Source organism: Tachypleus tridentatus, chromosome 10 (assembly GCF_004210375.1).
Source record: "Tachypleus tridentatus isolate NWPU-2018 chromosome 10, ASM421037v1, whole genome shotgun sequence".
Lineage (NCBI taxonomy): Eukaryota > Metazoa > Arthropoda > Merostomata > Xiphosura > Limulidae > Tachypleus > Tachypleus tridentatus.
The window spans coordinates 187,526,700-187,549,964 of NC_134834.1; the positions used below are offsets into that span (position 1 = coordinate 187,526,700).

The 23,265-nt window shown below is 36.6% G+C and overlaps 1 protein-coding gene across 1 annotated transcript in view; it reads right to left on the bottom strand.

The window, feature by feature from the left end:
- LOC143231156 (homeobox protein Meis1-like) overlaps window positions 1-20,256 on the bottom strand; it is a 216,157-nt gene extending 195,901 nt beyond the window's left edge. The window contains exons 1-4 of the mRNA XM_076465812.1: window positions 19,328-20,256; window positions 16,370-16,511; window positions 7,259-7,309; window positions 4,120-4,170 (exon numbers count right to left, since the gene is read on the bottom strand). Coding sequence (XP_076321927.1) covers window positions 4,120-4,170; window positions 7,259-7,309; window positions 16,370-16,511; window positions 19,328-19,557 — 474 coding nt within the window. The 5' untranslated portion in view covers window positions 19,558-20,256. The remainder of the gene's footprint in view (window positions 1-4,119; window positions 4,171-7,258; window positions 7,310-16,369; window positions 16,512-19,327) is intronic.
- Between the last annotated feature and the right edge of the window lie 3,009 nt (window positions 20,257-23,265).

Genomic DNA, 23,265 nt, shown 5'->3' on the forward strand with positions numbered 1-23,265 from the left:
TATTCCTACATGGGGTTTCTTTATTCGGTTTAAAATTAACCTGAAGATGTCCAGGATCTTTCTAGAGACAAGTACACAACTCTTGGGCGTGTGTTTGTTTGTTTTGAATTTCGCACAAAGCTACTCGAGGGCTATCTGTGCTAGCCGTCCGTAATTTAGTAGTGTAAGACTAGAGGGAAGGCAGCTAGTCATCACCACCCACCGCCAACTCTTGGGCTACTCTTTTACCAACGAATAGTGGAATTGACTGAAACATTATAACGCCCCCACGGCTAAAAGGGCGAGCATGTTTGGCGCGAAGGGGATGCGAACCCGCAACCCTCAGATTACGAGTAGCACGCCTTAACACGCTTGACCATGCCGGGCCTATTCTTGGACGTAAGTTATTCCTTTTACAGGCCAAAATGTTCGGCTTGTAGGTGGATCCTAAATATACGAGGGGCCCGCCATGGCTAAGCGTGTTAAGGCGTGCGACTCGTAATCTGAGGGTCGCGGGTTCGCATCCCCGTCGCGCCAAACTTGCTCGCCCTTTCAGCCGTGGGGGCGTTATAATGTGACGGTCAATCCCAGTATTCGTTGGTAAAAGAGTAGCCCAAGAGTTTGCGGTGGGTGGTGATGACTAGCTGCCTTCCCTCTAGTCTTACACTACTAAATTAGGGACGGCTAGCACAGATAGCCCTTGAGTAGCTTTGTGCGAAATTCAAAAAACAAAACAAACAAATATACGAGTCCTAGCGTGCTCTAGTGATTAGAGTTCTAAAATGTAAACCCGATAGCTCCCAGTTTGAAACCCCTTACCGTTAAAACACGTTATAAAAGTGACAGGCAAATCCAACTAGCTCACGAGTTTACAGTGCGCGCTGCCTTCCCCCTTATCATCAGCTCAGAATTGAGGATGGTTGGTTGTTTGTAATTAAGCACAAAGCAAAACAATGGACTATCTGAGCTCTGCTCACCACAGGTATCGAAACTCGGATTCTAACATGGTAAAGGACAGCCAGGTGCATTTAGTCCTTCGTATAACGTGACCAAACATAAGTATGAACGTGTAATCATTTATAGAATCAGATTGGTTCTGGTAATCATATAGACAGATTGGCACGCCAGAGTTTATCGTTCATGCTACTATTAAGAGTGGAAAAAATGTTAAATTAATACAAGGTTTATTTGGACATAGCTTTAGCCTTTGTCTGAAAGCAAAAGTAGTTAGTCATATCCAGAAGAGTCAATACCATAACCATAAAACTAAAATAAATCTAGTAAAATTAGAGAATATAAATATAATAATTTTTAATTTTTATTTATTTTCGAGTTAACAACAAATTCGATTTGAATAATTTATTGATGAAAAATAAACTAATATTATTGTTTTAATAAAGGTAGTATTTAATAATGGAAAAGAATCGTAAAGATGTGTAATTAACAACCTTGAAAACACGCGAATTTATTAAGCATGTGTTAAGAACAAAAAGAGTATCAAGGACACGTGCTCTTAGGGCTAGTGTTGTCATCTAAGTCGTTTGTCAGGCGAACCTAGAGAGTGGCCACTAGAGGGAGCTGACTACTTGAAGAGCTTGACATTTCCCTCTCTCAACAGGAATGCAATAACTACATTCACGGTGGCGTGTAATCAGAAGGGCACTCGGCAAGGAGTAGTGCACCGCAGCGACTGGTAAAAAGAGAGTGATTCAGTCTGTCAATGTGACAACGACCATAATAATCACGGCACTAATTACACATCTTCCTCAACTACAGCTTCAGTCGAGAGCACTACAATAAAATTCGCCCCACTGGGCCAGCTAACCCTACATCCATCCCGCTCTGAGAGCAAACTCGTAGCAGGCTGACAAGAGGTTGACAGGAAAATGTCCGTAATTAGCTTTAACTCTGAGAAGCGACCTCTACACAGCAAATAAATGATATATATCCTAAGCAGTGGTTGAGCTCGCCATGGAGAAGGCGAGCAAAAAGTGTGAAAAAAAACAAACAACAAACCAGGGAGACGTGTGGTTGAAAAATCGTGAGTGAATTCAAAAGACATCTGAACGAAAAGTATTCCTCTCCATAAATCTGAATTGTCAGGTGCTTACTTTTAGCCACATTGGTTTCTAACTTCCTTCCTACTTTTATAGAGAAGGGAAGTTGAGCTATTGAAGTAACACCAATCCTTTATCCGAAAGATACTATTATATATGAAAAGACAGAAATGTATTTATTTATTTCTATAATTGACGCCTTTCGAGAGTAGAGAGCTAGGTCCAAAATTACTGTGAAATCTTAATTTTGATTTAATTAGTATATGGTCAACCTGGCACTAATTTCGTGGTATATTTATAAACAGTATAGTGTATACTCCCTTTCCTTATCTGTTCGGGGTTCCCCTTTATAAATAGCCATAATTCGAGCACTGATCTTTAGTAAAGTATACAAATGAAGAAATCACAAATTAAAGTCACCAATAAGTTAAAAATATAGGATTAAATTTAAAATCAACACTTGCTCCACCTGAAAACCTATGTTTGAGAATTACACTCAAGTGGGATATCACTTTGTTTAGAATTACACTCAAGTGGGATATCACTTTGTTTAGTATTCATTTTCACTCTACAGATGTGTAAAGGAGATTTAATTAATTAACTGTGAACCAAACGGTTTAGTTACTAAATCCATGGCTTTTTATCGTAGCTGGTTGGTTGGCTTCCACATCAAATAACAGTATTTGAACGCATAAAGTCCACTCTAATAAACTGTAACACAGAGTATAAAAAGAGAATATTCAACGTTTCAAACACACAGAACTAAAAATCATTCTCAAATGATATCTCCCCTCTGTAAGCTCGAAAGCTTGTAAAATTAAAATTCGGAGTTGAATCCCTGTAGTGGATTCAACAAACATAGTTTCTTGCGTTTAACATCCAATTTACATTTATATCACATAAAGTGACACACCAGACTAAAATCATGTAATAATGATATTTTCCCTCCGGAAGACTCAACGGTAAGCGTGAAAGCTTATAAAGTTAAAATCTGAGGGTCGATCACCGCGATGTACACAACACAGATAGCCCCACTGCGCAACCACGCGCTTAACAGCAAACAAGGCCTGGTATGGCCAGGCAGTTAGAGTGCTCGGCTAGTAATCTGGGTGTCGCGGGTTCGAATCCCCGTCACACCAAGCATGCTCGCCCTTTCAGATGTGGGACGTTATAACGTTACAGTCAGTTCTACTATTCGTCGGTAAAAGAGTAGTCCAAGAGTTGGCGGTGGGTGGTGATGAGTAGCTGTCTTCCCTCTAGTCTTACGCTACTAAATTAGGGACGATTGACGCAGATAGCCCTCGTGTAGCTTTGCGTGAAGTTCATAAAAAAAACACATACATCTACAGCGAGTCAAGTGAAAAGTGTATACATGGACTTCAAAGCTCGTGCAGAGTCAATCCAATATGAGCCACTGCGCCTGTGAAGTGAATTATAGCTGTAACTGATACAATAGACATTAACTCTAAATATTCAGGTGCAAGTCCTGTCACTTGTCCTCCTGCTAGAGAATAACTAGTAACATCTTCAGGAAACACACCACTTCTCATATTTCTATATAAAATACAGAAAGTTGATAAGTTATAACAACACAAATATAACAGCACAGTAAAACTGTGTGAACATAGCAAGTTAAACTGTGTGACTGGCTCAGGTCTGGATTACGTATACCTTTTCGCAAAGGAAAAAAAAAAGGCAGCTAGTCATCATCACCCACCGCCAATTCTTGGGCTACTCTTTTACTAACAAATGGTAGAATTGGCCGTCACATTATAACATTCCCACGGCTGAAAGGGCGAGCATGTTTATGGTGTGACGGGGATTCGAATCCGCGACCCTTGGATTACGAGTCAAACGCCTTAACCGACCTGGCCATGCCGGGGCTAATTAAAAATGGCATTAAATAATATAAAATTATAACTTAAGTTTAATTCATGTTATAAAGTATAACATTGAATACAGTAAATACGACTGTAACAATGAAGTTTACGAACATAATCGTACACATTAGTTATGGATAAAATAATCTTATGTACATATGTATGCTGCAAATGATATCTGAGAACTATATATATAACAATACCTTTTCTAGTTCTAAAAGATGAAACCGCAACACTTGTATAGCTTGAACCATCTGAAATAAATATGAAAAAATAACATAACAGATGTTAAACAGACGCCTCATTCTATTTTTTTTACAATATTGCAAGTAAACAGTCACAAAGATAAAAAAAAACCGCCAAATAATGTGACAAGTGTAAAAAATATCCAATCTTTCAACATCGTATCGTTTAAGTTAAGCCTAACACATAAAGTTTACATAGCTACCAGTACTGTCAACATTTCATTAAATAGAAGTCACAAATGGACATGAATAATTGTTGAAAGCCGAAATAAACAAAAACTCAGGTCAGGTACAAGAAAAATGTAAGACAAACACACATTAAACTAGTAAGTTTATCAGATAACTGGGAAATAAATGTATTTCGAAAGACAATATTTATAAAAGACTGTTGTTGTTTGCTTTTCTTTTAAACTCCAATATGCTAAAATACAAATGCTCAATGAAAAAAAAAAACCCGTGAGCGTAAATTATAACGTAACGCAATTTCAAATGGAGAAGACAAGCAGTAAATATTACCGTTGGCAACCGTAGCACAAGCAGTGACATAAATAGTCGACAAGAGGAGAGATATACAATTTAATTTCTTTGAACAAAAGGACGGTTGCATCATTCTGTTACGCCAGTGATCTCAATCGGCCAGAATCGTAACTAGAATTATATGGAAATAAACGTATATATGTGTTTCTTATATCAAAGCCACTTCGGGCTATCTGCTGTTTCCACCAAGAAGAATGGAACCAATGATTTTAACGTTGTAAATCCGTAGACTTACCTCTGTCCCAGCGGGGAACAGGAAATAAATGTAAGAGGCCTAATTACCTAACTTAAAAATATATAAGCTTTATTCTCAGACGGATACTGAAAGAAAAATATTTGTCTTGGAATAGTAATTACAGAAATAAAATCCACACCGTCATCGACCGTTGACGATCCTGTCAACTCCAAATCGAAAGAAAGAAAAATTCAGTCGCCAAATTCTTGTTTTAATTATAAGATAATTTAAATATAAACACGCGAAATAATTACGCGATCTAATTATGCTAATACAAAATATAAAGTCTATTAAATATTTTTAAGCACCCCGGTAGGTCAGTGGTAAGTTAACGAATTCACAAAACTAATGTCCGGTATTCTATTCTCCGCGATGCACATAGAGCAAATAGTTCATTGTGTGTGTAGCTTTGTTTAAGAACGCAATAAATATTTTTAAATTCACATATAAATACTGATTTATTTACTATTTTAAAAACCGTATTGTGTTGTTTTGAGTAAGATATTTCGATCAATAAACTCAGATTTCAATACTGTTTTACGCCACCCAACCTAATATTTGGGTATAACCACCACGCGCGTTAGCAGTGGGATATTGACCTCTCTCTATCCGGTAAGAGTAATACAACTTGTTTATTGAAAAACATATGCAAGTGAAGCCTGTCGATAGGTTTTTAGAACGTCGATGAGACTGATCTGATTTGTGTCGTTTTGTCAGAATCTTTTGATTAGTTTCTTTCTTCTGAATACTTGACAAAACTCATTATTTGTACTTGTACTTAAAGGTATCAACCACTTCCCAGAATACCATTCAATTCTCGAGCTGCGTCCTAATTGAATAGCGACTATAATTGCTACCATAATCACATGATTAGCGGAAGCCAATGGGATTCTTTCATAATTGTGAATTTTCATTCACAGCTGTGATTGGAACAATTCTTTATAAACATCTTGAGATAAAACTTTCGGGCAGATACGTTTTGTATGGACAAGGTTTAGTTTTATGAGATTTTTTTTTTTTTTTAGATTTTTCGATGCACGGCTGATCAAACAAGAACGTGGTGTGAAAACATGAGGATAAGTGAATCATTTATAACTTTTAATATTAACCTACCTACATAGAGGAGCCAGAAAAAAAAATGCGGTCATTATTTCTCTTGTAAAGAAATTACTGCTGTTGAAGCAGACCAAATGACTAGCCTAATCGTTCGAATATTACGCCTTACGACTTCTTCGGGTAACCGATCACTCACGATCGATTCCGATCATCCACGATCGATTCCAAACCTATTCAATAAATGGTCTAAAGAGCTACAGATGAAGTTGATTAGTTATTGTCGTTTCTGGAATGATTATTTAATACAACTCATTAAGACTCAAGTCATTGGTTTCACTTACTATAACACACTAGAAATAAAACACTAAGTTACAGTTATAAAAATAGAACATTCAAGCGTAACCTATAATAATGTTAAAATATAAAATATATTAATCAGAGTTCCGTGCTTACATGCATATATATATATTACAGTATTCATATTCAGTTACCTTTCAAAAACCAAAACTTTAAACTCTTATCATACAACGATTAGTTGGAATTGTTCACACATCAAAATCAGTTACCTTTCAAAAACCAAAACTTTAAACTCTTATCATACAACGATTAGTTGGAATTGTTCACACATCAAAATCAGTTACCTTTCAAAAACCAAAACTTTAAACTCTTATCATACAACGATTAGTTGGAATTTTTACACATCAAAATCAGTTACCTTTCAGAAACCAAAACTTTAACCTACTGTCATAACACTATCAGTTACAACCATTTCTTTTTAATGACTTCTGCTTCTTGTCTTTCTACAAACATAAAACATTCATTGGAACTAACATTGCAAACCTTAGCGATAAGCCAGATATTTGTTTACTTATTTTCCCATTAGCCAACAGGAGATCAAAATAGAAAGGGCTGGTAAAATTGGAGACACTACAAAACCTTAACACAGCTTTTGATAAATTACATATTTTTGGTCATCAGTATATTTGAACGTATTTGATCTTTGAACAAAACCTTAACACAGCTTTTGATAAATTACATATTTTTGGTCATCAGTATATTTGAACGTATTTGATCTTTGAACATGACGATCGAAACAGATTTTACTGACATAATTAATTACGTTTTTGTTTTAGTAATTTGTTCTAAACTTCACAAAACAGTAACTTAGGTTTTACCAAAAGATTACAACAAATAATTCATTTACAAACGTGCATCATATGAAGAGTACACCCACACATATGCCATGTATACAAGCACAAATATACTTACTAAACTGTCTAGTTCTGGATTAGGAAAATAAAACGGTTTCTCTTGTCTTATCTGCAATATAACAAATAAATATTACACAATAAGACAAAGGAGTTTACAGTCACCAATAAATGTAATAACTTTGAAGATAGAATGAAGGAGTTTAATAATTATTTGCATACCAAAGAACAAATAAATGTCTCGTGCGCTAACACAACACAATAAGAATCAAACAGGACACGAGCTAAACATGGCAAATAAGTAGATAAAATGGAAACATATTGTTATCAATCGTTTCGGTTGCCGACAGTTCGCCATTAACCACAAAGGGAACAATATATGCTTAATTTCGTGTTAAAACGAATGAACAATGGTATACAATTAATGGGTTTAACGCTTATAATGTTAACGTACAATTATAAGACCCAATTATAGGATTAACGTACAAAGAACAATGATGGTGTGAAAGGATCATTAAGTTCCCTAAAAACAAAATAAATCTGGACCTAAAAAAATAAAATAGTGAAAATGGTTGAGATTTAACAAACCCAATAATTCAGTATTCCATGGTATTCACTTCTTTGTGATCGTATATGTAAATAATAAAGACATTAGAAAAAAATATAGAAAGTTTAATTGATCTAAATACAGACGTTTCGTAACTATATACAGACTGAAACGTTAGTGAACTGAAAAATTGTATAACACACAAACATCGACGGCACCATAATTTTACCACCAACCTTGTTCTCATCTGGACACAAACTTACTTCCTCCGGAAGGGGAAAAATAACAAATTATTGAATAAAATATCAGAATTGTTTTCTTGTGAGAACTGTTTCTTTACCCAACACACTCTTCAGTGGCTCAGTGGTAAGTCCGAAGGCTTATAATTAAAAAACCCGGCTTTCGATAGATGATGGTCCATGGCGTAGCTTTGTGCTTAAACAACAAACAAACAGTTATCTTTAGGGCAAAATCACACTGGGTCGTCTTTTGTATCCACCGCGAAGAATCAAACCCCGTTTTTTAGCGTTGTTAGCCTGTCAACTTAACGGCTGTCTCGTCGAGGAACGTGGGTGTACCTTAGCAACCGACAAACAAGTAACGTTTACTCAGCGATGACCTATTTTTAACACAATCCATTTTCCCTTTTGTCAGGTGTATACATATTGTACAGATTGTGTTGCTTCAAGTTCATAGTGATAAAATACGATCGCCAACAAGTTAATGCGTTAACAGTGAAAGGTTTGTAGCAAAATTCTATAGAGTTAAACGCAGACTCGTTTCCACGTTATTAATATTACATTCTGGACAAGCCACGCTACCTGCTGAGATTAAAGTTAAACCAAGTTAACACACTAGTTTAACCCATAATTCATTGATCCACTTATTGGTCTATCCTCGTCGATAGAGATATTTTCGGCCGTCATCACGACAATACTTCACGAGGTTTAGTTAGTTTGGGACATTTAGCTTAGCCCTAAACCAAATATACACACAAAATTTACTTAGCTGTTTCTGTACCTTTGTGAGGCCAACATGAACATGATGCTAACGTACAACATACAATTTGCTTTCTCCTGTATCTTAACAACTGTCCTTTACCAATTTTATACATGTGGACAGCTAAAAATATTGAATATATGAGAACAGTACATTAAATTTGTATATTACACTCCGTTCTTACTTTTAAAATTTTGCATGCTTGGAAATGCCCATCACTACAGATGTAAAGAGATTTACAATACCTACCCTACCTGTAGCCAAACTAAATAACTTATTAATACCTACCTTACCTGTAGCCAAACTAAAGAACTCATCAATACCAACCTTTCCTGTAGCCAAACTAAAGAACTCATCAATACCCACCTTACCTGTAGCCAAACTAAAGAACTCATCAATACCTATCTTACCTGTAGCCAAACTAAAAAACTTATCAATACCAACCTTTCCTGTAGCCAAACTAAAGAACTCATCAATACCTACCTTTCCTGTAGCCAAACTAAAGAACTTATCAATACCAACCTTTCCTGTTGCCAAACTAAAGAACTTATCAATACCAACCTTTCCTGTAGCCAAACTAAAGAACTCATCAATACCAACCTTTCCTGTAGCCAAACTAAAGAACTCATCAATACCAACCTTTCCTGTAGCCAAACTAAAGAACTCATCAATACCTACCTTACCTGTAGCCAAACTAAAGAACTCATCAATACCTACCTTACCTGTAGCCAAACTAAAGAACTCATCAATACCTACCTTCCTGTAGCCAAACTAAAGAACTTATCAATACCAACCTTCCTGTAGCCAAACTAAAGAACTCATCAATACCTACCTTACCTGTAGCCAAACTAAAGAACTCATCAATACCTACCTTCCTGTAGCCAAACTAAAGAACTCATCAATACCTACCTTACCTGCAGCCAAACTAAAGAACTCATCAATACCCACCTTACCTGTAGCCAAACTAAAGAACTCATCAATACCTACCTTCCTGTAGCCAAACTAAAGAACTTATCAATACCAACCTTTCCTGTAGCCAAACTAAAGAACTCATCAATACCTATCTTACCTGTAGCCAAACTAAAGAACTCATCAATACCTACCTTACCTGTAGCCAAACTAAAGAACTCATCAATACCTACCTTCCTGTAGCCAAACTAAAGAACTTATCAATACCAACCTTTCCTGTAGCCAAACTAAAGAACTCATCAATACCTATCTTACCTGTAGCCAAACTAAAGAACTCATCAATACCAACCTTTCCTGTTGCCAAACTAAAGAACTTATCAATACCAACCTTTCCTGTAGCCAAACTAAAGAACTCATCAATACCAACCTTTCCTGTAGCCAAACTAAAGAACTTATCAATACCAACCTTTCCTGTAGCCAAACTAAAGAACTCATCAATACCAACCTTTCCTGTAGCCAAACTAAAGAACTCATCAATACCAACCTTTCCTGTAGCCAAACTAAAGAACTCATCAATACCAACCTTTCCTGTAGCCAAACTAAAGAACTCATCAATACCAACCTTTCCTGTAGCCAAACTAAAGAACTCATCAATACCAACCTTTCCTGTAGCCAAACTAAAGAACTCATCAATACCTACCTTACCTGTAGCCAAACTAAAGAACTCATCAATACCTACCTTACCTGTAGCCAAACTAAAGAACTCATCAATACCAACCTTTCCTGTAGCCAAACTAAAGAACTCATCAATACCTACCTTTCCTGTAGCCAAACTAAAGAACTCATCAATACCTACCTTACCTGCAGCCAAACTAAAGAACTCATCAATACCTACCTTCCCTGCAGCCAAACTAAAGAACTTATCAATACCAACCTTTCCTGTAGCCAAACTAAAGAACTCATCAATACCTACCTTCCTGTAGCCAAACTAAAGAACTTATCAATACCTACCTTCCTGTAGCCAAACTAAAGAACTTTTCAATACCAACCTTCCTGTAGCCAAACTAAAGAACTTATCAATACCAACCTTTCCTGTAGCCAAACTAAAGAACTCATCAATACCTACCTTACCTGTAGCCAAACTAAAGAACTCATCAATACCTACCTTTCCTGTAGCCAAACTAAAGAACTTATCAATACCAACCTTTCCTGTAGCCAAACTAGAGAACTCATCAATACCTACCTTACTTATACCTAAACTAAAGAACTTATTAATACCTACTTTACCTGCACCCAAACTAAAAAAACTTATCAATACCTACCTCACTTGTACCTACACTAAAGAACTTATTAATACCTACCTTACCTGTAGCTAAACTGAAGAACTTATCAATACCTACCTTACATGTAAAAACTGACCGACACACACAGTTATCTCTCTTCAAAACAACAGATAAATAGGTTTTATTATTAGGGTGTCTTCTAATGCTATAGTTGTATGATATTCTGTTTGTTTGTTTTTGAATTACTCGCAAAGCTACACGAGGGCTATCTGCGCTACCTGTCCCTAATTTGGCAGTGTAACCTAGAGGGAAGGCAGCTAGTCATCACCACCACCCACCGCCAACTCTTGGGCTACTCGTTTACCAACGAATAATGGGATTGACCGCACATTATAACGCCCCCACGGCTGAAATGACGAGCATGTTTCGTGCGACGGGGACTTGAACCCAAGACCCTCGGATATTCTTTTGATATACTACAACACAGATTACGAAAATCTGAAGTTTTCAGTCTCTTGAAACAACGATAGCTAGTTTCAGAACATGGTGAGTGTTACGTATTCTCCTTACCTTTTGTTTTGGTTGTGTTTTTTTTACGTTGTTGTTGTCTTTACTCGGTTGCTTTGTGGTTCTTAGCCAAACTTCATTAAATTTATATTACGGGGAATAAAACTAATACCACCATAATAATAATTGCGTTGAAACGCAAAATTTATACCACCTCAATAATTGTGTTTAAAGGGAGAATTTCTAATACGTAAACGGTCATCCCATTATTAAAACAAAGCTGGATAAAACAATTTTCCTAAGTAAATATAGTACTTATTAAGCCTAATTACAAACGCAACAAAATACAAAGCAAGCAACAGCGCGTGAAAAGCAGGTGCGTGGTAGTCAATTTAACAGTAGAATAGGCTTAGGCCTAAAGTGTATTCAGGAAGCAATAGCGTAGCACTGGAGTGGTACGAGGACCAAACTTCATTCGGATGGCGAAACGATCCATGGGTTATGACCAACTTCATAAAAACACTACCAGTCAAATACTATTGTTGCTATTTGTATGGCGAGATACTGTTTGTTTCTCTGAAGGTATTTAAATTTTCACTTACATAATATACATGCACGTGCTATTAAAGTAATTGCATATTTACTGATTATTGAATTATTTTGGGGTCAAACAGTTCAGGTGTACGCAAACTTGTACCGTGTTTCTCCGATAATAAGACCTACCCATAAAATAAGACCTAGTGTGATTTTTGGGGATAGTTTTAATACAAGTCCTACCCTTAAAATAAGCCCTAGTTAAGAGTGGCAGGAAGAGGAAAGAAATAAAAAAATAATAATTTATTAATTAGTTTAATAGTTAGTTAATTAGTTTGTTTAAGTATTAATCAGTTAGTTTAATAGTTTAATAATAGTTTATTTTAAACGGTTAGTTTAATAGTTTTACTTTGTAACTTCATTTTTTTAATATATCAAAATAAGACATCCCCCGAAAATAAGCCCTAGTGTCATATTTTGGAGTGAAAATTAATATAAGCCCTGTCTTATTTTCGGAGAAACACGGTAATTTACATAAACCAAAACACCACACGCACACACACATGTATATATACAGACGTGTGTATAAATAACAATAATAATAATACACAAGTGAAGACGTGATACATCCGGGTATGTTTGTTTTTGTTGTTTTTACCTGGTGTTTGTTTTTGGAATAAAGTCAGAACTCCCATTTTATTTTCGAGTGTGACGTCGATGATAAATTAAAAATACCAAATCACTGGGACAGTGATGTTCTCTATATAGTTTTCATGGCTAAGTTTCCTTCCGCCACAGACTAGTAGGACGTATATAGATTGCTTACGTTTCTATAACATTAAACAGATAATTAAAAAAGCGTCCAAGCTTTTAATAGAATGATCATAAATTTCGTCATCACATCTCAAAATTTCTAACGGAAAATGAAACCGTGTGAAAAAGTAAAAACAAAACAGGATTGTTTTTATAATGCTGTTGAGTTCGTAGTACAAAACCTGTGAACGTTATGTTGGAGCACAAGTTGAGTTTCGCAATACTAAAAAGAGTGTGTGTTTTCTTATAGCAAAGCCACTATCGGGCTATCTGCTGAGCCCACCGAGGGGAATCGAGGGGAACCATTTTAGCGTTGTAAGTACGAAGACATACCGCTGTACTAGCGGGGGGCATATTCAAAAGAACCACCTACATGACTACAAAGGTAATTTGGTAGTTAAAGTACATCCACATATTTCTGTTATTCGCGCCTTACAAATATACAAAATGTATCCATTATGTAACGAAATTCTTGATCGATCGAAATGCCATATACGTCGGAAAAGGACATTTGTAATTTGTATTTATGGTAAAAGTACTACGGCTATACACCGTCCTCTATAACTGTGAACTGCTGTCCAAAAAGTATACAGTGGCACCTATTACCCACCATCCCTTGTGAGAGATTCACTGTCACTCTCATAACGCATGCGCAGCTCAAAATGCGGGGACTTATTTGAGGTATCGCACTGATTCGAACCAGGTGTCGCCAGGTTCAAAATTCAGAGCCCTACCAGGGGCCAATCCGCGCTTTCTTTCTTCATATCTACATTGTACATATTTATAAGTTTGTATACGTTCTTATTTTTGGTTTTAAAATATTGAATACAATCAACTTTCAAGTATAACATTTCAAAAAGTGTTTTTTTATACAAAAACTGCCCTAAACTTAAAATTATTCGATTACTTGCTTTAAATCTTTCAGTACATATAACCCCAGTGGCACAGCGGTATGTCTGTAGGCTTACAACGCTAGAATTCGATTATCGATACACGTAGTGGGCAGAGCACAGATAGTTTATTGTGTAGCGTTGTGATTAATTACAAACAAAAAATTAAAATTCGGTATACACACAGACACAAATTATTATCACAAGTGTGCTTGAAAAACGTCTATTGCTTGGTGTTGAGTTACGGAAAGACAAAAATATTCAAAATTTAAAAATATCTTTTGAAAGCTAGTGTTTTTACATCTGTTCCTAGAGCGATTAGCGTGTCCCCCAAATGACTCAGCGGAATCCGGGTTTAGATACCCATGGTGACAGAGCAGAGATAGCCCATTCTCTCATTCTGTGCTTTATTTCAAACAAGAAAAAATTTCGGTTAGCGAAATATTCGTCTACGACAAACGTTAGTTTGAGACATAATTGGTCTTGGCATTGCAAACATGTTTGTTGGGTTATATATATACATGTATTTTTTTCCTTGTAATATTTAATTTTTCTTCTAACGGCAAAGTTCGTAATGGTAAACAACTAATGAATGAAAATATTCATATTGTGATTATGGGAGACATTTAAATTATTTTGAATCTTAAAAACAAACGACAAAACTCCATATCATAACCCAGTTTCTCCCCAAATCGGCCCGGCATGGCCGGGTGGTTAAGGCACTCGACTTGTAATCCGAGGGTCGCGAGTTCGAATCCCCGTCACACCAAACATGCTCGCCCTATCAGCCGTGGGGGCGTTATAATGTGACGGTCAATCCCATTATTCGTTGGTAGAAGAGTAGCCCATAAGTTAGCGGTGGGTGGTGATGACTAGCTGCCTTTCTTCTAGTCTTACACTGCTAAATTAGGGATGGCTAGCGCAGATGGCCCTCGTGTAGATTTATACGAAATTCAAAACAAACAAACCAAACCAATCTTCTCAAATTGCTGCAAAACTTAAGAAGTGACTTCTTTTCGACAAGCAACGGCACTTTTCTCCCGTTTCACGGTGTTCTCCACACAAACTTCTGTCGGTCGTTTCTAGGTTTACTGCAACCCGTTCAATTAAACTTCCTACAGGACTAATTCGCTAACGTCTCTCGCATTTTCACTCATAGGTGGCCAGATCTTTTTAAGGTTAAATACTTAAAACACTTACACTTCAGAAACGTAATGTGACTATATAATTAGTTAAAAAAAAACTCGCTCTAACTATATCTTTCTATCGCTCCACTTTAAAGTGTATATCTGTGATGGTTACAGTTATTCACGTATATTAAACCCTACCATATCAGACTTAGCTTTAGAACAACTGTACTGGACCATAACAGTGGGAACCTCAGCAGAAATTGTTATAAAACTGTATTACTTAGGCCTTAGCTTTATAAAATACACTGTACATGACCATACAGTGGGAAGCTCAGGGGATATGGACACACCGATAATCATAGAACTGTACCATATGAGGCTTTATCTTTGAAAAATACTGTGCTACAGTAGCGGGAACCTCCGCACGTTTGGACAGGTCAATGGTCACACAACAGTATTATACTAGTCTTAGCTTCGTAATTATTTAATTTTGTCACGCAATATATTGTGTTACATCTTTGAACATTCGTACGTCACAAAAAAGTGAACTGACTGAGAAATTTGAGTTAAAAAGTGAAAACGTTCTCTCTTTTGTTTTCTAGCTAACCCTAATTAACCGCGTTTCAAAGTTTAAACCTTGACCAACTATTAAGATTAGGTGTTCCATGAGTCACATTTTCTACGTATTTGTACAATGATTAAATAACTGATCTACGAAAGACGAAGCTAGTTTAAACTGACATCACTAACGGTATTTACACACGCTCGTTTTAACACATACAAATGTAGAAAGGTATTACACACGACAAACCCAAAATGATTTTTCCCCCTCGTTTCGTGTTATTCTTCACATTAACAATTATAGACTTTTATTTTGGTCATTAAACAGTGGTATCATATCGTGACTGACAGCTAACGTTGTTTGTTCAAGTTTCATTTGATTTACGTAACAAACAAATCCAGTCAACATTTTGTTTTTTGATTTATTCAAACATCAGTTACGTCTGCTTGGTAGTTAAAAAGATAATAACTGACAGAACGTATAAAAGCTTTTTTTGTAAACATAAATCACAGATAAAGTAACGGATAAAGTACATCGGTAGCGATATACATTATATGTATTCCTAAACTAATATACATATTTATATATTGCGTGTGTGTGTACTAATTAATACCTACAATAACATTAGCATTACACCAACCAATCCCCTCGTGTCACGTTTATTTAAAACAACAGTACGAACACAATAAACCCTCTGAAGGAGATAGGTATCCTCAACGTACAAATATCGTAATACCCACTTACACTACCCTCGTATATACAGGCACAACCACATGCGGTATTTCCACGTTTCTCAATTTCAGATTAACGTTTATGTATTTATCGGTTTTTCGCTTTGTGTGTTTAAACAACAACAAAACATATCGTTTCTGGTTCGTGTGAACATTATGTGATCATCTGGCGACATAACGTTATTCATTAATTCTGTAATGTAACTCTCGACCCTAGAACAAGCGTTAGGAATGAAAGGCTGTAAGGTACACAACAGAAAGAATCACCTGTTTGGCGAAAACGGCGATGTCTTCGTTGAAAGACTCGGACGAACAGACGTCGCCTCCCGCGATTCCTGGTTCCCGCGGAGTGCACGTTGCAAGTTCACACTTTTCAAATATGAGTGCGAGAAGCGGGAACAAAGGATGGCTAATGAAACAGAAAGGAATTATAAGTTGAGAGGCTACATGGACACTCTTCTGACCCTAGTAAACCTCTGGAGCCGAAAATCGACTCCTGTTGGCCACTAGGGTCCAGTATAATGGACCATTATAATTATAAGTTGAGAAGCTACATGGACACTCTTCTGACCCTAGTTGGAGCCGAAAATCGACTCCTGTTGGCCACTAGGGTCCATTATAATGGTCCATTATAATTATAAGTTGAGAAGCTACATGGACACTCTTCTAACCCTAGTAAACCCCTGGAGCCGAAAATCGACTCCTGTTGGCCACTAGGGTCCAGTATAATGGACCATTATAATTATAAGTTGAGAAGCTACATGGACATTCTTCTGACCCTAGCAAACCCCTGGAGCCGAAAATCGACTCCTGTTGGCCACTAGGGTCCATTATAATGGTCCATTATAATTATAAGTTGAGAAGCTACATGGACACTCTTCTGACCCTAGCAAACCCGTGGAGCCGAAAATCGACTCCTGTTGGCCACTAGGGTCCATTTCAAACATCTACTACTTAGAAACATAATTCCTTCTTAGGCCTAATCTAAATCCAAGTGCCGACACTCATCAATAGGAGGTTAGTTCAGAGCGCGCTGAGCTCTCTTCTTCGCAAGCGTTTCGTTTAAGTGGACGGGTCAGGCAGCTTCGAGTGATGTGGTCTGCCCGCTGACAGTCTCTCTGTCATAGGACGATACATGCTCCACAAACTTGATAACTTAGGGTGAATTAATGATTCCCATTTAACATTTCCTAATTTATTACGCACTTCTAACATCAATAATACAGTTACGTACTTCTAGCACCAATGATATAGTACGCCAGCGAACTTTCATTTGTCTGTTGCATTATAAGCTCCTAGGTTATCGAATCAGAACAGCGAAACCAAAATCTATATATATATATATATTTTTACTTACTATACACTAAATCATACAGGATAATATCGTATGGGATTTGTTTTCATTATCACTAACAACTTATAATATTAAAGGCAAGTAATCAACCTGTGGCTACTTTACTAAATGCATTATTAAACGTACGTATTAAATCAATAACCAATTTATAAAATACAATGTTCTTAAGATAGGTATTCAACTAATCATCGGTTTATTAAATACAGCAAATATAATATACGTATTAAATCAATGATTAATTTACCAAATACAGTAATAAAGATACCTATTAAATCAATGATTAATTTACCAAATACAGTAATAAAGATACGTATTAAATCAATGATAAATTTACCAAATACAGTAATAAAGATACGTATTAAATCAATGATAAATTTACCAAATACAGTAATAAAGATACGTATTAAATCAATGATTAATTTACCGAATACAGTATTAAAGATAGTATTAAACCAATGATAAGTTTACCAAATACGGTAATAAAGATACATATTAAACCAATGATAAATTTACCAAATACTGTAATAAAGATACGTATTAAACCAATGATAAATTTACCAAATACTGTAATAAAGATACGTATTAAACCAATGATAAATTTACCAAATACTGTAATAAAGATACGTATTAAACCAATGATAAATTTACCAAATACTGTAATAAAGATACGTATTAAACCAATGATAAATTTACCAAATACGGGAATAAAGATACGTATTAAACCAATGATAAATTTACCAAATACTGTAATAAAGATACGTATTAAACCAATGATAAATTTACCAAATACAGTAATAAAGATACATATTAAACCAATGATTAATTTACCAAATACAGTAATAAAGATACGTATTAAACCAATGATTAATTTACAAATACAGTAATAAAAATACGTATTAAACCAATGATTAATTTACCAAATACAGTAATAAAGATATGTATTAAACCAATGATAAGTTTACCAAATACAGTAATAAAGATACGTATTAAAACAATGATTAATTTACCAAATACAGTAATAAAGATATGTATTAAACCAATGATAAGTTTACCAAATACAGTAATAAAGATATGTATTAAACCAATGATAAGTTTACCAAATACAGTAATAAAGATACGTATTAAACCAATGATTAATTTACCAAATACAGTAATAAAGATACGTATTAAACCAATGATTAATTTACAAATACAGTAATAAAAATACGTATTAAACCAATGATTAATTTACCAAATACAGTAATAAAGATATGTATTAAACCAATGATAAGTTTACCAAATACAGTAATAAAGATACGTATTAAACCAATGATTAATTTACCAAATACAGTAATAAAGATATGTATTAAACCAATGATTAATTTACCAAATACAGTATTAAAGATATGTATTAAACCAATGATTAATTTACCAAATACAGTATTAAAGATATGTATTAAACCAATGATAAATTTACCAAATACAGTAATAAAGATATGTATTAAACCAATGATAAATTTACCAAATACAGTAATAAAGATACGTATTAAACCAATGATAAATTTACCAAATACAGTAATAAAGGTATGTATTAAACCAATAACTAATATTAAACGCATCATTGGTGGCTGAAAGCAGTTTACCATAAAATTACAAACATCTCTATATTTGTTTTATTAGTTTGTAATTTGTTTGTGCTGGGAGTGAAAAGAAACTAAAGTTTTTCCAACTTAGTAAAACAGAAATCTTGAAGTGCTTAATATTGTCTATTGAGTTAGCTATCGCGAGGATTTACAACTACATTTTTGTCTACTTTTTGTATTTATGTGTTTAGGTGGGTTTTAAATAAACCGTGACCTCAGGAAGGTCACGAACTGGAAAAAGTAACTCACCCATAAATAGCGTCTTTGTCCCGTTTGTGGACATCGGGTACGGAACTCATGACATGATTAGACATGACTCCGGAGACGTGGTTGCCAGGGTGGTACTGGTGCATCGAGGGGCCGTGGTTCATGTGTGGACTGTGGGTGAGGGTGGACATGGACCGGTGAGCGTGCGGGTCGTACAGGGATGTCGGACCGTCCATGGAACCGTAATGCGGTATGCCTTCATCGTACTGCATTTGGGACAGATGTTACACGTCACTTCGCTGAGAACTCCGTAAATCACAAAACGTTGTTAAAAATGACAACAAAAGCCCGCTTCAGCCAACAAACCTCGATTACCCCTCGCGCCATCAACAAGTCAGCGTAGTAACAACACTCAAATTGTCGACGAAGCCCGAGTTGGTGCTGTTATCCTTGCGGGATATGTTGAAAATCCCAACGCAAAATCCTTGTAGTTTCTTGGTCCTACGCTTTAAAACACAAATTAAAGTGACCACGATAACTTCACGAACCTCTTCTTCGATGTTATAATAAAGGCGGCTCAACACACTGTTCCAGAGCGAGTGACTCCAGAGGTTCGCGCAATCGCAACTGTCAATCAAAAGGCTGTTACTATAACACAGATAATAAATGAGCTGTCAGTCGTAGCAGCCGCGTGAGTTGCCCGGCCCCGAGTTCCTCTAACTTGAGCGGTGTGCGTGGCTAGTGCTGGCCGCGTGCAGTTGGCGAGTACAGCATCATCTGGAGGGTTGTCTACTTTGCCTTAGTCGCTCCCCCTTACTGTAAGTTGCGACCAGAGTGTGAAAACTGATGCGTCGCTCAAACAGTCTTTGCAAAACTCGGTAAAAATCAACGAGCGAACCGCGCGCAATAAACTTTCGTCTTCCGTGATCTCACGAGCGGTTGCCGGACAATACCACTTTACTTCGGGGAGGGTTCTGTAGGTGGCGCGCTTGTGTTAGGATATTTCTTGACAATCGGATAAGCTTGTAGCTCATTGGTCAACTGGTCAGAGTGACGTCTCGACCGCACCAGCACTGGAATGGTAACCACATTTAAGTGTGGCCGTAGCAGGATGACCTTTTCAACAACTGACCTTGATATTTTAGAGCAATGTTTGTACAGTGATATTTTATGAAAGTACAAATACAATTGATCATTAGGCTTCGCTGAGAAGAAAAGCAAGTTTTTAAACCACTGAATACTGCAGTGTGTAAGTATAAGTACCGTGATATGAATCTATTGTAGTGGAATATCTCGTTTCTGTACCTTAGATACGCCGGTTTACTGAAAAGTGAAAGTCTTAAGAGATGTGGATTAAACATCAGTGTGTCAGAGGGATTACACCAGTTAAAAACTTCTGATAGAACATTAACACCCTAAATATTTCGTTCGAGATTAAGGAAATATTAACCCTTTATTATACTAGTAGTACCTCTGTATCAACTGGTACTGGTTGCTCTCACACTAGTAGTACCTCTGTATCAACTGGTACTGGTTGCTCTCATAGCAGTAGTACCTCTGTATCAACTGGTACTGGTGGCTCTCACACTAGTAGTACCTCTGTATCAACTGGTACTGGTGGCTCTCACACTAGTAGTACCTCTGTATCAACTGGTACTGGTGACTCTCATAGCAGTAGTACCTCTGTATCAACTGGTACTGGTGGCTCTCACACTAGTAGTACCTCTGTATCAACTGGTACTGGTGGCTCTCACACTAGTAGTACCTCTGTATCAACTGGTACTGGTGACTCTCCTAAAATAGTACGTCTGTATCAACAGCTACTGGTGGCTCTCACATCACAGTATGAGTACCTCTGTATCAACTGATGTAGGTGGCTCTCACACTAGTAATACCTCTGTATCAACTGGTACTGGTGGCTCTGACAGTAGTAGTACCTGTGTATCAATTGGTGTAGGTGACTCTCACACTAGTAGTACCTCTGTATCAACTGGTACAGGTGGCTCTCACACTAGTAGTACCTCTGTATCAATTGGTACTGGTGGCTCTCACACTAGTAGTACCTCTGTATCAACTGATGTAGGTGGCTCTCACACTAGTAGTACCTCTGTATCAACTGGTACTGGTTGCTCTCATAGCAGTAGTACCTCTGTATCAACTGGTACTGGTGGGTCTCACACTAGTAGTACCTCTGTATCAACTGGTACTGGTGGCTCTCACACTAGTAGTACCTCTGTATCAACTGGTACTGGTGACTCTCCTAAAATAGTACGTCTGTATCAACAGCTACTGGTGGCTCTCACATCACAGTATGAGTACCTCTGTATCAACTGATGTAGGTGGCTCTCACACTAGTAATACCTCTGTATCAACTGGTACTGGTGGCTCTGACAGTAGTAGTACCTGTGTATCAATTGGTGTAGGTGGCTCTCACACTAGTAGTACCTCTGTATCAACTGGTACAGGTGGCTCTCACACTAGTAGTACCTCTGTATCAATTGGTACTGGTGGCTCTCACACTAGTAGTACCTCTGTATCAACTGATGTAGGTGGCTCTCACACTAGTAGTACCTCTGTATCAACTGGTACTGGTGGCTCTGACACAAGCAGTACCTCTGTATCAACACATTTTTTTTTATATTACGTAGCAGTTCTCATGTATACGTTATCCATATATCAACAGACAGACATCAAGTACACGTAATCTGTTTATTAACGTGTAGTTCACATTATGTGTAAATTGAGGAAGAACTCTCATATATATTAACTACTAGTTGCCAGAACACACTTACTGTGTGTCATCTGACAGTTACCGGAACACATTTAATGTGAAGTCTCTGATAGTTACCATAAACACATTTATTATTTTATCTAACTGATACAATAAAAACATTTATTGTGTATTGTCTGACAGTTACAATCCATACTAACTGACAGTTTTCAAATGCAGATTATTTGCACATAAACTGAAAATTATCTTGTTACTTTTATATCACCTGGTGGTTAGTCCTCACATGCGCTTTAACCGTCTTGTAACCCTCGTAATGTATTCACAAACTTCTAGTTAGACACTTGTATTATAAATGAACTAGATATCTAAGGTGGTTATCCAGCACCTTTTGCATCTTCCAGGATCGAACCAGATTTCTTTCGTGGGCCGACGAAGATTTTCCGCTACGAAATGAAAGGTTAATCCCTTAGTTCAGTAGAAAGGCCATGTTTCTTTGGCTTTCGCGTTTGTTATACAAACTTTATATTAAGATAATAATTGCACATTATCTGTTCGTTTTTCTACTGTTATACGTGATATTTTAAATATACTATAACTAGCCTCCTTCCCATTACATATTTATATCTGTTCATTTGTCTGCGTCCAAACAAATATCAGCCTGAAGATAAAAGAAAATATGAATTCGATTCTCTGTCACAGTAAAGATATAATATTATTGGTGAAATACTATTTCTGTAGGGGTGGTCCAAGAGTATCTAGACATTACCCTAGTAATGTACTACTAGCACGTGTTGAATGAACTACAATCTCAGGCCACAGAATAATGAATATTACTTGTCACTTTCTGTAAACTATCGAATGAATAATGGTCCAGCTATCTCTTTCGGTGCTATCACTTCACACCCTTGAATAGCTACCTTCCGAAGTTCATAAAACAAGACACTTGACAATGGCGAGTCTTTCAGAACAGACGATAAAAAAAGACACACATATTGTTCGACGGCGACAGCCAGCTTAACCATTTTGCTTCTTCCTTTCCCACACCTGATGCTATAAATGTTGCCAACAGTGAAGTGCGTTTATTGCTCGCGTCACGGAATGAGTGGTTTACCATTCGTCGTCAGGTTTTACAATTACTGCTCAAATTTGGTTGAGCGCCACTCACTGTTAAACGTTTCCGAGAGATAGACAATAGCAACTTGGAACTACTGGAATACTTAGTGACCTAACAAAATTTATAACCATTAGA